Here is a 15,270-nt window from a genome sequence, read left to right on the forward strand (position 1 = left end):
ATCTTTCTTTCTAATTTATTTTTAAATCACTTTTTAAGAAACTAAAATGTGATGGTATGATTCTCACAATCGAGTCAAAGACCGGAGGCCACGGAGGCTCAGTTACTCACAGATGGGGAGGTGATGTCGGGAGGAGTGGACATGTCCCCAAACAGCTCCAACTGGTTGATGTTCTGGAAGGAGAGAGAGGTTTTACTGCCAAAAACCACCAACGAGAAACAAGGCAAGGAAAGAAAACGGTTCTAGCTTTTAACCAGCCTCACTTCACACGGTACATACCTGCCACCCACGGCTCATAACACGCAAGCCACACGGGTGAAATGGACACGCTCGTGCCGTGATGCGAGATGGGACACGGTGTGGGACAGAGGTTAGGGGATGGACAATGATATGTCGATGGGGTGTTAAACTCATGGGTCGTGACATACCTACCCACAATGCCCCATGGCCTCTGAGAGAGAGGCGAGGACGGGCAACTCCTTTCTTTGGGAGAGTTGTGGAAATACAATACGTTCTCTGCTCACTAATTGATTTTGTGTTTGTTTTCCTTAGCTATCACGTCTCTGTAACAGGTAGGGAACTCGTTCGCCATACTGTTAAACGATTCCCCTGTACAGAAATACGGGAGAGAAGAGAAAAATCTATATAATGCATAGTGGTCTATATTTCAAGCCTCACATATCTGATCAAAGATTTGCATAAATTGAGGCAAATTTCTGAGATCAGTGCATTTCTGAGAAGAGCCGAGTCTATTTCATATCAGTCCACGAATTGTATGTTAATGTACTGTGTCGTCCGTGACCCTATTATTTCCTTATCAGAAAATGTATCTAAAACCGTGAGTTATACAGTCTATTCTACTGCATGAAAATCAAGCATTTTAAAAGAAATTAGACCTAATAAGACTTTCAAATGTATTCATAATGTCTGCCAGTGAGGCCCATTGCTCACATTGGTTATTAAGCTTGAAATGCTTTTATTTCTCTTTAAAATCAGTTTCTATCCAATTCCGTTTGGAAAAGCAATTAGTTTCCACGGCTCCGTGTTGTTGTAGCGGCGCTGCAGTGTGTGCTGTCGACTGCATACGATTATAACGGCCCTCGTTACATAAGCTGTTGTCAAACCACGTGCCCCGTGCTGTGCGTCGTGTTACGAGAGTGGCACGTCCTCAACACACACTACAGCGAAGGTGAAAGGGTTGCTCTTCGGAAATTAAATGTCACTTTATATTAAGTGCCCTCAATTAAAGTAGGCCTGATCTGTATTAGACTGTATCGGTTATCATTACAAATATAAATATTTTTTTTTATGCAAACAGGCTAAATGAGTCACAGTTCACGGCCTGCGACTCAACTGTATCAAAGCTGACGGTACGGTGATCGGATTCAATTAGCAGCCACTGCCGGACCACTACAGCTCCTCGGCGAGAAACTGTCTGTTCCGATCCGTCTGTGCGGTCGGTCCATAGGAAATTCAGCCTCCGAGGCGTGCCTGAGGGTATATGTGAGGGAGAAGCGCCTGTGGGCAGAACACATGGTGGAGCTATAACTGGGGTTCGGACCCCCGGGAGATTCAGCGACACGCCGTCTAATATGCATGAAACACGGCGGCTTCGTTCCCCTGTTGATTAATGACAGCGTCCATATGAATCTGTTCCGAGACCACCATGATGGTACTGAGGTAAAATAAAGAAAGGAACAAACCAAATAGACAGAGGAACGATCCACAGCACACATGTGTGTAAATACAGACATGGTGAGCACAGGTGACAGGGATGAGACGGTCCTGAAGGCTTGTGACCAAGGGAAACGCGCTTTGGACATCTCAATCAAAAGCAGACGCGCACTTAGCGTGGAGTTCAGATCTCATCAACCACCGCCCTCCCCCCCTGCCACGTCTGATTGGGCCCAACACAGTCTGGTTCGACTCCTCTGAGCGCAGCCGCCCCGCCTCCCTCTCCGCGTCCTCGCGCCGCCCTTACCTGCGTGACCTTGCACAGGTCCTCGTCGATCTCCACCAGCCGCTGCCCACTCTGCAACGGTAAAGCGGTGTTTAATGGGCGGTGGGGGGGTGGTGAGAGAGGATGGGGGGGCAGGGACCACCGGGGCCAGAGTCCCGCTGGATGGCTGGACGGATCTGGGTCAGGTCCGGCTGCCGGGGGTTGGGTTGAGTGGGTGGGTGAAGATGAGGATGGTCAATGAACGATACCTATATGCTCTCATATATATATATAGAAGTGTGTGTGTGTGTGTGTGTGTGTATCTAAATAAACACACACACACACACATAGTTGTACAAATATACATATATGAAAAAAAACAGATCCTTTTATGGCCGGTACTCTGTTAAGCCTTCTCCCTCACGCTCGATTATAAACTCTTCTCCGTAAGGAGGTAAACAGTGCCAGTATTCATGATGATGGCATTCAGCTCATCCATGAAAGACCAGTTTTGTGAAAATGTTTCCTGCGCTCGAGACAACCGTGTTTTAAGATGTCAGGGTTGCTATTTCGGACGCACTGTAATTTTCCCTCACAGTCGGGAGAAGGCGAGTGTAGGAAGGCCATAAAACTGATCTGTTTTTGTTTATTTATTTATGTATTCATTTATTTCCAAACCTCCCTCAGTCTGACAGTTTTTTTGAGTTTTTTTTCATGTCCGTACAAGAATCCGTGACTGGGGAAATGTAATATGGAAATATAAGCAACAATTAAAAATGAACTCATTATGCACATATCCCAATCAAACACACACACACACACACAATACATCAGAACAAATATGTACATTGAAGAAACAAAAGCAATACGCAGCCCTGTCACATGTGTCAAGCCCCACTAATCCGCAGACAATTAAAATACTGATTTTAACTCCATTCCCTGGTGTTAGAAGAAAGCATGTCATGAGAATGAATGGAAAGGATGCAATTAAGTGATGTCATTGTACAGCGATAAGGATTAATTCTGGGAGTAATTAAAAATAAAATAAAAGGAAGCGATGGACATGCGGTTGCCGTCACAGACTACGGGAAGGGGTTGAGAGATCGCCGGAGGAGAATGGCTCGCTTCAGAGCGACACGTGGGAAACACAAAGGGAAAGAAAAAAAATAAACGTGTTTGATTAAAACAACCAGAACTACCCTGCCTGGCATCTCTAAAAATACTGTTGCCTATTTCAACCTTGACTGGATACAAAATAAATGAATCAATTAACAAAAATGTGATGATTCAATTTAAATGTTACGTCTGGATGTCCGCCAAAATTAAAAACTAACAATAAAATTAAAAGCTATACAAAAATAAAACTACACCACAGAAAAGCCATGATTTATTAGTCCATGTACTGGCCGGTATATTCGGGCCATGCGTGAGGGAAATGGCTGCTCTGAATTTGTTATCCTACGGCTACATCTCCTGGAAATCCCCAGGACGACGTGGTGTTAAGCGTGATTTTCAAGAGGTGCCAAAGCTGAGGCCCCGTGGTGTCGGGACGTTTCCAAAAACTCACATGTCCCTTGATAAAACTCCTTTCAAAGGGTTTATATAAAATGGATCACATGAACAACACAATTAAAAACGGACACATGAAAGGGGTCCTGTTACTGAAAGGGGGGGGTTACAAATCACTTCTCGTCTTGGCCCCTGAAAATCGTGCAGGTTTATCTTCAATGCAATGTATGTTTTCTAGGATTGTAGTTGCCTAGAACTATAATAATCTCCATGATAATTAACCATCACAAGTCCCTCACTCTGGTAGGATACATCACAGCCATCACCCTGAAAATGGCCTGCCGAATCAGAACTCTGAACCATATTACAAACCTGCACCCGATCACGAGTGTCAAAAAGTGATTTCTGACAAATTAATCCGTGCCAGGGTACGCGCTCGGGATTTGCGATTCGAAGAAAGGGGAATGGTTTGCGGTGGTCCAAGCCACAGCCGTTCTGTATGTAAGACACTCTCTGTCTGTCTGCCTAATTGCAGGGATTTATTATTACTATTATCATTATCATCATCATCATTATAATTATTATTATTAGTCCCCATTCCTCCCCCCACAGCCTCTCTTGCTCTTCTTGTGCACCGGGCCGATCCTCTGCACCGCCACGCCTACACCTCCATTTGCCCTCCTGTGGGAACCGTGTAATTATTCATGTGCATGTGTTTTGCATACATTAATGCAGCCCAGGTCGTTAACACTGCTTCCCCAGTCTCCAATTGTGAGGTCTGATCATGCCAATGAATTTATTCGGAGAAATAAAGTGGCAGTATATATAATAATACATGCTTGTGAAGGTGTTTGCAACCCGTGCTGTGTTTTAGATACGGGGGAAGGGCTGGTCTGCCAACCCCAGGTTTTGTGTGTATATTTTACTGTATATCACCTTGGATAAGGGCTTCTTCAAATAAATAAACAGACAGACATAAATAAATTAAAATATATAATATTAACGAGGTATTGTGTCACATTAATGCAAGAGAAACTCAGCATCCCAGCAGATGCTAAAGCATTCTGAAGGTCCTGAGATGTTCAAGTTTTTAACAGCGTGATAATGCTGTAAAACAGGCCCTTTCTATTCCAGTCTCTTAATACCGTATTGATTTATGGCACGAGAGAGACAGGCCCTGGCGCATCGTCTCACTGCCGCAGGAGTCCCTGTGACCCCACAGACAGGCCCGCTGAACAATATGATCAGAAGATGGGTGTTTCTGAAACATGTGAGGACTGGGGGTGAACTGAAAGCTGATCAGATAATAAAGTGATGAATGCAGAAGTGTCTGTGTGTTCTCTGAAGAAACACGCTTGATCTTTTGCTTTAACCACAGTCATGTGGTCCTACAGATGTCTGAGAAGTGTTGTGATGGCTGCCTTTTTCTCTTGTCTTGATTTCACAAAGCTCATCTGTGATTTTGCTAATGTATTATTCAATGCTAGGCTTGCTGGGGGTGTGGGGTGGCACTAGTAAACATATTTGATCATTTGTGTTTCCTACTTTAACTGTAGGCTACCACGATTATGGTGAATGTGTGGCTCTGGGCTGAGGAGATTGGAGTAATGTGCTTTGGAAAGGTTTGTGAATGAGTTGACTATGACTTTCTGCTGCATGGCTCTGCTTTTACACTACCAGTCAAAAGCTTTAGAACACCTACATTTTTCCAGTTTTTGTTGAAATTTACACAGTTTAATGTCACAGTGAACTCTTAAAATTAAAGCATTGAACAAATAAACAACTGGAGATAAAAAAATCAATAATTGAACGGTTTTGTTTAACAAAATTTAAGCCCTTAAACTGACCCCTCTGGTACCCTTAAAAGGGATTCTATTTAATCTCATGTGCACTCTTCACTGTTGTGTTGTTTCCCAAGTGTTTGGTATCCCGTGAAAGGTGAGACTCTCAGCTTTCTAATGATGTAAAGCATTCTCTGATGTAAAAAAAACGTTTTTTATACCACCCTCGCAATTACGCCCCCCCCTCCGCATTCTGAAATGGGGGGGTGGGTGGATACTTGGTCTGAGTAGGAATACAAAATCTCAGAAAATATTGACAATTATGACATATTCTGGAACCAGACCGTCTACTGATCAAAACAAGAGCATCCACGTTTTGGTAGAAGCAACACACACCCGTAGAGAGCTCAAAATGTCAAGATGGAAAACTGTTTAAAGTTTACTAATACACAACAATTTTACATCATTGGATCTCCTCTGTATTTAATAGAACATCAAATAGTATACTCTAGATTAATTTTTAGGATGTTCTGAACAAAACAAGCCTATTTGCAAAAAATTCCGATCGAAACTGAGTGATCTGTGACCGTCTGAATGAGACCCCCCTGGAGCAGACTGCGCGTTTACCCACAGGGCTCTGAATGATGGCGGGCAACACGGACACTGTGAATCGGATGTGTTTGAGAATGAAACGCACTGGTAACCAAGAGAATGAGCTTTCAAACAATGTGCGCATTGTAGGAATACAGTGTAACTTCTGTGCACAGGAGCTGCGCGTAACACTGCCAAATAATGCTTAAGAGGTTGTGGTAACAGTGTATAACTCTGAAATCTACATTATTTTTCAGTTTTTGGTAACCTAAACTTTTTTTTTAACCTCTGACAGTTTACCGCTTACCTTTGTACCATTTCAGGTTATTCACTGGACTTGAACTGCTTACATTTCAATACAAACTGGAAACATGGGGGTGTTCTAAAACTTTTGACCGGTAATGTACTTCAAGCTTAAAAATGCTAACAAAGACCAACAAACAAACAAACTGAAAAATAGAGACATAACAAATTTAAAGATCCTATTTAACCAAAGGTATGCATGCAGAGTGCAGAAACTGCCCGGGTGCAGAAACACGATTGGCTGAAAGAACATGATCAAAATCCCTTCCATAGTCTCCCTGTTTCATATCTGAGCATCTGAAGATGTTCTAGGAATGTGAATCTCTCTCTCTTTACGAGCAATTGTCATGAAACTGATGCACTATGCAGCTTTCTGGGGAGGGGGGGACAGGACAAGAAAACAATGGATGACTGAGCTGCGTGATGGGCAGACAGTAACAAAGGAAGGAACACGGAGTAGCGACACAAGTACGTTGCAAGATAAAAAATAAAAGCTGGTAACAAATATTAAATAAATAAATAAATAAAATAAAATAAAAGCATTGTGGGGTGTGCTGAGGAGTGATAATACTAGATCACGTCAATCTCGTACGCCTCTTTACATTGCGCCTGATAACATGACAGGTTTGTAAGCCGCTCTCTGCCCACAAACTCCACAGACTATATTTTAACATGCGCACCGGAGGAACGCACGGATCTGTGGCTCGTCCGTGCGCCACCTTGGCCGGACAATACGTGGGCGAGGAGACCTCAGCCCGACACGCACGGCGGGGATAGGGAGCTATAAGCACTCAACAAGCTCCGACTGAATGAACAGACCAGCAGTAACACCCAAGGAATGGAACCAAGCCAGTGATTTTGTACCCATTTCAAGAGAGATAGCAAGCTTCGCTGTGATGACCAACGAGGGCAACAGGAGGTTTGGCAGACCAGAGAACATGGGAGCGACCAGGAGTTAGAGAAAGCCCTCTGCCTTTTCTTTTGCTTCCATTTCATTTTCTTCCAATAGACAATTCAGATGTTTTTCCCCAAGTCAATCAGGCTGTTGAAGATTTGGCGTGCCAACACACCGCAGCCAACACACTTCACTTTTTATAGACAGTTTGGATGGAATCGTTGAATTGGCAGCCGCATTCAAACCCCTCCATCTCCACACGCTAATTTGATAGTTTTTTTAACTGCATCACTGATCGAAGACTTACTCTCTCCTTTAAGAATGGTTAGACCTACCCAGACAGAAAGAAATATATTTTCTGTTTTCTTTTTCGTCATATGGTTCATGTTTTTGATTTTTGTTACCCTTCTCATAGATAAGGCACCTTGGTCTCCATGGAGAACCTCAATTTGAAAACCGGATGTGTAGCTTCCTGGCTTTTCGAGAAGTAGAAAGATCATCAAACAGCACAGCTCTGATGAAAATATATTTCCTATCCATGTGAGTGGTGCGGAAATCATGCATTTGTCACCAGACGGGCACACGGCATGCAGCTATGCCAAGCAAGGGTCTCCCCAGGCAAACCTCTCAATGCTCTTAATCGCCCATAAGAACTGTTAAGAAAACACAGAACACTTTTTATTGGGAGGTGCAACTGACCAGTGGTGTAAGGATAAAGACAGGGTTCTTACTGGGGAAGAAATTGCAAGAAATGATTCAATCTTTCAGCCGGAACGTAGTAGTTTCCCGCAAATTTTTAAACCTGTAAAGACACAATTGTGTTTTCTCTCTCTATCAATTCTTTATCCTTGCACTCCTTGCTCATCGCAACAGCTGAACATTTCCATGTCCCGCATAAAAAATGTAAGCCCCCTCCGCCCCTAATTGCCCCGTTCTCCTGACAGACCAGGTGCGTTTGGCTTCCTCTAGTGTTCCATTTGCTCGAGCGCCAAACCCACCTCCGAAATTATCCAGGAGCCAAGTGTTTTCGGAGAACAAAAGACAACACCAACAACAAACACAGACTCCACAACCGCTTCCTCTGCGGGGAGGCACCAGAGAACTGCAGCAGCTGAATGGACAGACCCCCTCGGTAAGCGTGGGGGGCCCGGCGTCCCCCCGGGGAGGGCGCTTTCGAACAAAAGCCTGGCGCCACACCAACATGGGCAAGTGGAGGAATCCCACACGGAGCATAAAACAAGACAGGAAGAAAGAGGGAAGGAGAGAGCTGTCGCTGCGGGGTTTGTTTGTTTTTCTTCCATGTGAATTTGAAAAGGACTGAGAGGTTTGCCTGAGGTTTGCAAAGAACAAAAGTACAAACACCTACACTCACTGGTTGTCGTTTGGGAACATCATAGACCCCTTCCTTCTGATGACTGGTAGGGACCTAGATTGGCAGTCGGTCAAGCCAAAAATAAGTAAACAGCAAATTATCTTGTGGCAAATGAACACCTATAACCTTCAGCGGACAAACTGCTACTGGGGGGCTGGGGGGTGGTGTAGAAGGCTGTATTTTACCACCACTGCAAGTTAGGCTTACTTTAGTTCATAGTGTTTTACCAAATGTAATATGCCTAAACATGATCGCCACGCTGTCTCAAATGCGTCACATGTGACTGGAAACAAACAGAACAAAGAAACAGACGCACAAACACGCAGGTCTTTTGCATTTTCTCCCGTCGAGATGCTGTACTGCTTCCGGACGCCGTCGGTCCCTTGTACGGATACGTAGAAGGGGCGCGATGAGCGGTCGAACCATATCCAAGGCGCTGCAGTTTTAATTCCACTTTGAGTGTATCATGCGAGTAACGCTGTTTATAAAACATAGTTTACACCGCCTTTAAAGCGATCCCTGCGTATCAGCACGATTATAAGGAATAAGACTACACGGGATCCATATAAGAACATAAGCTGCAGCTTTCAGATCTTAAACTGCTGATGTTGTTCAATGCTTTTCCTCTTATTTACTGGTTGCTATATTTATTCATTCGTGGTGATTATGATTACACTCTCCCCTTCTCTCCTGCCTATTGACATTCAGTCACGTTTCCATTTGAACACATTCCTATGCTCTGTTATTTAAAGATCAAACAGTGTCGCTGGTGATTAATCTTTCTCCTGCTTTCATCTGCGAAGGAGGAGGAGGAGAAGCGCGGTGCTTACTCACAAGCCCGGAATAAATCAGGATCACAATGCTGCAGCGGAGGTCAGCCGCCTCCCCGTGCGGCTGTGGCGATGGTGGCGGTCGCACCGGAGCATAGTCCGGACGTGGATCGTTCCCGTTATTAAAAAATGCTGGCAATTAAAAGCGACTATCTTGCAATTGCATTTGTTTCCCTCTAATCTACACTTGGCAATTGATTCCTGGCCATATTGCTCGCCACGTCAGGGCCATTCGAGATCCTGTGCGCCGACAGATTTGTCCCACTGACCTTGAGTGCCTCGACTGAAAACAGAAGAGAGTACTTAGGTTCGCACATGATAATAAATATCAACAGACCCTCCCCTGTACTCCCCCTGCAATATTGCGAGCCGACTTTGCCATGATGGTGCGCTGGGCGATCTGCCTGTCACCAATTACTGGCTCTGCTAATTGCCAAGTGGGATCCTGAGGAGGATTGGCCCCGGCAGCACACAGGGGCTCAGTCATTCACATTTAATTCCTTGTCTTTTGTGGAGAGCTTGTTAATCCACAGGGATTTAAGCCAAAAAGGTGTCCCATTAAGTATCTTAATTCTCAGTCGTAGTGGAATAGAAATTAGAAGATCCCGTGGCTTTCGATGGGTTTGGAGATTATTAACTTGCATGAAAATAATATAAATAAAGGGATTCCAGCATCAACCTGGATGCTTTATAATCACACAGATCAATCCTACCTCCCTGGAGGCTGAACAGCTCTGTGGGGGAGTTTCCAAATTGCCAAATACGGAGTCCTACAGGAGCTATTCAGAGGATCCGATCGGACAAAGCGTGGGAGACACCGGTCCAGAGACACCGTTCGAATCCCCCCCACCCACTCCCCTTCTCCCCAGCCACACACCCCCCAAATCGCCATCCCCCCGACCCCAGCAAGGGTCTGGCCGCCCGGGTGGAGTAGAAGGGATGTTTTAGTACCTGGTAAATGTTCTCCTCTGAGTGGGGCTCGCGGATGGGCTCGTGTCCGGCCTCAAACACAATGTACTAAACCATCGGCAGCAGAGAGAGGAAGAGGGCAGAGAGAGAAACAGTGGGAAAGCACAACAGTGATTGGTAAGCAAGGATCAGTACAGGCAGGGCCCGAGCGAGGCGCGTCAATCGTCAGCGTGGGGGCCCCACTGCCTCCTGGGAAACCACTCCTCCTCCCCGATTGGAGCTCCGGCATAATTCTCAGCCATGACGCCAATCTCTGACACGTTCAATTAAAACGGCGTTCTGCCTCCTACGTCATGTTAATGTGGTGGCACCAGATTCTGGGCATCTACACCCCTTTGACAAGTCACCTGTTGATTTTATAATATCTAGATAGCTTTATAATGAAATATGTATTGGTTTTTGCATGGCTGGAATGTGTTGCCCGCTCGCCACAGCTCAGTGCTCGAATCCCCGCGCTCAGCTGTGGTGATCAGAGCTCGGAGACGCCGGTATCCATCGCGGCACCACCGTGTGGGAGCTGCACGCCCCTGCCCCTCTCTGTGGCACCTGGACCGCCATGACATCATTCACCTGCGTCCGACAGCTGACGCCTACAGGAGCCACACCCCACTCCGCAGAGAAATGTATTTCAGCGCCCGTGCAGAGGACACAACCGCCAATCAGACACACAGACACCTGATACTGCGTCTCCATTGAGCATCAGTTTGAGAATGACTTGATTGTGTGTGTCTTAATGTGTGTATATACAGTATATATATACTTGATGCTATTGAAATATATTTCTCTGCTTCTGTAGGGATGTAGAACTGATCTCAGTACTGATTTTCCCTGCATGCAACATTCTGGACAACACTTTCAGCTTGCACTAGACAAAAGAGACGCTATCTGACATTGGGCAGGAATCCCAGCTTTGCTTTAGCACTAAGGGTTAAAGCTGTCTGTATTCAGTGAGAGCTACAGAGCATCGTACTCAATAAAGCGGGGGGATGAGAGGAGTGATCATCGAGGCCTGGCCTTCGTAAAAAAGGAAATCAAAACAAATACAAACAAAAGAAGGGTGCCACACTGCACTGGTAATAAAACTGGAACAGTCGATTACTGCAAATGAACCTCTATGCATTAAGGATAAAGAAAGGATGAGGTCAATGGCATATTAATTTTGGAAGAGAGAAGGAAAACAATAAAAGGCGGGGTGGAGTTATTCATCGGTGCGTCTGAGATTAAACACCTGTGACTAAGAAGGGAACTCGTCTAGCGTTCGTTCAAAGCAAAGCGTCTGGAGAAAGACCAAATTCAGGATCCGCGCGCAGAGTTACCTGGTACACCGGGTCCTCTACGTCCTCCTCCAAAATCGTCTAAGTGAGCGATTGAGAGGCGGAAGCACAGAGACGAGCGCAGCAGGAGAGAGGGAGGAAAGGAAGGAGGAGAGGATTAAGACTCACAGGCAGGCAAATCAGCAGATCCGACAGGCGCTCGATGAATTTTTCAACATGCGATTATTCAAATTTAATTCTTCGCAGGAGCGAGTGTCACGTCCCCCCCCACACGCCAGATGTGGCTGCCGGACAGATTTTTGTCATTTAATCGTAAAAGCTGCCTGAAACGTATCGCCCGGTGAGATCTCAGTGCCGAGATACAACCGGGCTCAGGGGAAGCAGGACCAAATCCAGAGGGTCTCAACACGGCCCTTGATCTCTTTAATGACAAGCTTAATGATGCCATCTGCTGCCATGGACGCCTCTGTCTGGAGACTCTGCCCAAGACTTTGTTTATTCCTTCTTTTAGTTTTTAGTTGTTTTTTTTGGGGGGGGGGTATACATTTTGAATAACCAGGGTTTGAAGAGAAGAACAAACACCAAATAAGGGCCCATTCACATCTGACAGAGCTGAGACTGACCTAGGGCCAGTTAGACACATTTCTAACGACACTAACCTGTAGATGCTTTCTTTCAATATTTCTTTCTCTTTCTCTCTCTCTTTCTCTCTCATTCTTTCTTTTGTTCTTTTTCTCTCTCTCTCATCCGTTCTCTTATTATTATTATTTTTAATTCTCTTTTTTCTTTCTTTCTCTCTTTCTCTCTCGTTCTCTCATTCTTTCATTCTTTCCATTGTTCTTTCATTCTTTTATTTCATTTTTTCTTTCTCTCTCTCATTCTTTCTTTCTCTATCTCTCTTATTCTCTCTCTTTCTCTCTCTCTCACATTCTCTCATTCTCTTTCCCTTTCCTTCTTTATTTCATTCTGTCTGTCTTTCTCACTCATAAGCTCATAATGACTACACTCAAGCCCTGGCTGCTCCAGTGAGAGACCCTGCATCCCTGCACTCCATCCGTCAGTCCCCCCCCCAGCTTTCACCGCGGTTCCTCTGCTCCGCTGCTGATCGGACCTTTCGGTACCGGTGGGTTTACCTGGTACACGGCCTGTTCGCACTGTTTGTCCTTCTGCGCTTTCTTCTCCATCTCTTCTCGCTGCTTTATCTCGTAGATGAGTTGAAAGAGATCTCGCAGGTCCAGGATCACGGGCTCGGCCTGGAGGACGAGAGAAACGGCGAGACGGGGGTTTAGCCGCATTCCCTCTCCCAATCCCACATTTCACACAAACCAACCACTAAATCCCTAATTTAAAACACACATCCAAATCAAACATAAGAGCGATTTGAACACAGACAGAGATGGCTGCTGAGGGGGGGTGGAGAATGAACAATGATGACGCAGTGTTTTATACCGAAGAGAACCATTCCTCACACTGGCAGACTGATGCCGGGGGTGTGGCCTGCCTGCCCCAATAACCCCGCCCCTGCTCTACCTGTCATTCAGACTGACCGGCCTGGACTGGACTGTTCGAGGCAGCAGACAAGGACAGCCTGGGGTGCTAAGGACAGGAGTGCCCCAAATCCCGGCACACTGCAGATGTTCGAAGGACATATCTGTGCAACCTGTGACACACGACACACCGCAGGACGAGGCTGGGCGAGAGGAGCAGCAGCGACTGAGCGACGAACGCGCCCCACATGGATGCAGACCGACCGCTCGAGTCGAGAGATCTCTGTGGAAGTGAGGCGTCTCGGTCGAGGGCCTGTCATGCATCCATCTTATAAATAAACCCTCCTCGCTTGGTGCGTCTCTTCCAGGTCGAAGCCCCCGTCCTCCCTCCGCAGTGGGGGGTCGCTGCTCTCCGCCACTCACCGGCTCCAGAGACTCGCTGCGTACATGACTTCTTTACCCAGGAGCTCGGAGCATTGTGTAAGCATTAAAGAATTATACGACTCAAATCAGGTCATTACTCTAAAAATAACCACATCAAAAATGCATTTCTTCTGTCATTATTTCCTCACACTGACTGCACATGCTGCCGAATCAGCAGAGCTATTAGTTGGATTTATGTATTTCTAGACAGCTAGTGGGTCTTCAGAAGCCGAGTCGTTTGCTCAGATCACACTGTGTGGTTTGTGTAATTCCCACGGCCGGTGGTCCGAACCTTGACGTGCAAATCTATTAATCCAAACAGTATTCCAGCAAACTGATCAGGAAAACATCTGGGCATCTGTGTGGCCTGGTTTTATTCCGAGCTGGATTGTTTATTCCGAGCACTGACTTCCTACAAAACAAAGCCCTCATTGAAGGGAAGAATTTAAAATCTCTGCCTTGAATTCACGCTAATGTCAATGTACAAAATAATAATGCTGGGAGGAGCTGGACGGTACTCACAGACTGCGCTGTCTTGATGGCCACAAATCTATGGTTGCCCTCCTTCCCACAGACATATCCGAAGGCGCGGTGGTCCGTGATGTCCTTGGCAATGTAGGAAATCTCGTGGACAGCGTGGTGGTGCTGGAGGACCTGTGGGCCAGAATGGGAATCACTGTCAGCAACTCCCAGAATGCAATGCTTCTTTTGTGGGAAAGGAGGGCTAACGGTCGGTTGGAAAGTTATTTCTGAAACCTGTAAGCAATCATGTAACTTTTGCAACTTTAAACATGCATATGAAGCGGTTTGCTCTCACTTTATGAGCATTGTCTCCTCTTAGACACTTTGGAGAATCATGCTCTAAGTTTTAGTGTATTTGTGTTGTATTTGTTTGTTTCGTTTGTTTTAATTGCTGTTGGCAATCTCTCTCTCCTTCTCTCTCCACCTCTCTCTCTCCGTCTCTCTCCATCTCTCTCTCTCTCTTGGATCACTGTGTGAGTATGACCGGAGCCTCCAATCTCAGGCGGTAGAATTTCAGATCTGTGATGACTATAAGGCGATCTGATCTTAAATCTAATACCCTTAAATTCCTGGTATTAATCTTACAGGGCTTAATAAAACACATACAGAAAACCCCACACGAATCCCCTGTTCCCTGGGGACTCGTTATCTGAGTAACACCGCCCCCACACACCTCCCCAGATAATCACTCATCTTCTGACCCTCCATGAAGACCGGTACCGACTGGGTAGTGGTCTCCAGTCCAGCTCCCGGAGAGACACAATCCCCCACAATGCACCAGCACCAGCCAGTGGCTACAGATGACCTTAATCCTGATTGATTAAACCCACTAATTGGTTCAATTATATTACTGAGAGCTCGGTGGGAAACCCTGGGGCCAGAGAGACCCCTGCTGGACAGGGTTTGAAATGAGCTGCTGATGAAATCGAGTTGTTGTTCATCACCTCCCTCCCTTCCCATTTCTGCTCCAGCATTTATTTCTCATTACATGTGCTTTTCACAGAGCGTCTGTGAGTCATGGCAGTGAAGCTTAAAGTGATACTTATCTCTGAGATCAGCCAAAATATGGCAGCCGAGGAGAATCGGGGCCTGGAGGTGCATACCTCTATCGGCTGAAAACCCAGGAGGGGACGATACGGGTGGGGGGGATATCAAACATCTTGTGGTGTTTGTAGTGAGGAGGCAGGTGAACATCAAACAGGTAGGAAATCTGTATATTAATAAATAAGTACAATGTCACGCTGGGGGGAGGTGTGAGTGTGACGTTGGGGGAGAAAAGCTACACATTAGGAACCGAAATCCAATGCCAAATTCACAGGTGTTGTCTGTCAGGCTAGAGGGAGTATTACACAACTACACACGCACACAAACACAG

General features: G+C 45.8%; 1 protein-coding gene across 6 annotated transcripts in view; it reads right to left on the reverse strand.

The window, feature by feature from the left end:
- Window positions 1-15,270, reverse strand: part of LOC136715001 (disabled homolog 1) — a 105,049-nt gene that overhangs the window by 18,051 nt on the left and 71,728 nt on the right. For 4 of the 6 annotated variants that reach the window (XM_066692669.1, XM_066692666.1, XM_066692665.1 and 1 more), the window contains exons 5-11: window positions 13,896-14,027; window positions 12,597-12,716; window positions 11,506-11,544; window positions 10,172-10,237; window positions 8,385-8,444; window positions 1,982-2,032; window positions 111-173 (exon numbers count right to left, since the gene is read on the reverse strand). In XM_066692669.1, the coding sequence (XP_066548766.1) occupies window positions 111-173; window positions 1,982-2,032; window positions 8,385-8,444; window positions 10,172-10,237; window positions 11,506-11,544; window positions 12,597-12,716; window positions 13,896-14,027 (531 nt within the window). The remainder of the gene's footprint in view (window positions 1-110; window positions 174-1,981; window positions 2,033-8,384; window positions 8,445-10,171; window positions 10,238-11,505; window positions 11,545-12,596; window positions 12,717-13,895; window positions 14,028-15,270) is intronic. The other 2 variants (XM_066692668.1, XM_066692667.1) reach the window with 2 other exon arrangements.

The sequence above is a fragment of the Amia ocellicauda genome, chromosome 19 (assembly GCF_036373705.1).
Source record: "Amia ocellicauda isolate fAmiCal2 chromosome 19, fAmiCal2.hap1, whole genome shotgun sequence".
In the NCBI taxonomy this organism is placed as follows: domain Eukaryota; kingdom Metazoa; phylum Chordata; class Actinopteri; order Amiiformes; family Amiidae; genus Amia; species Amia ocellicauda.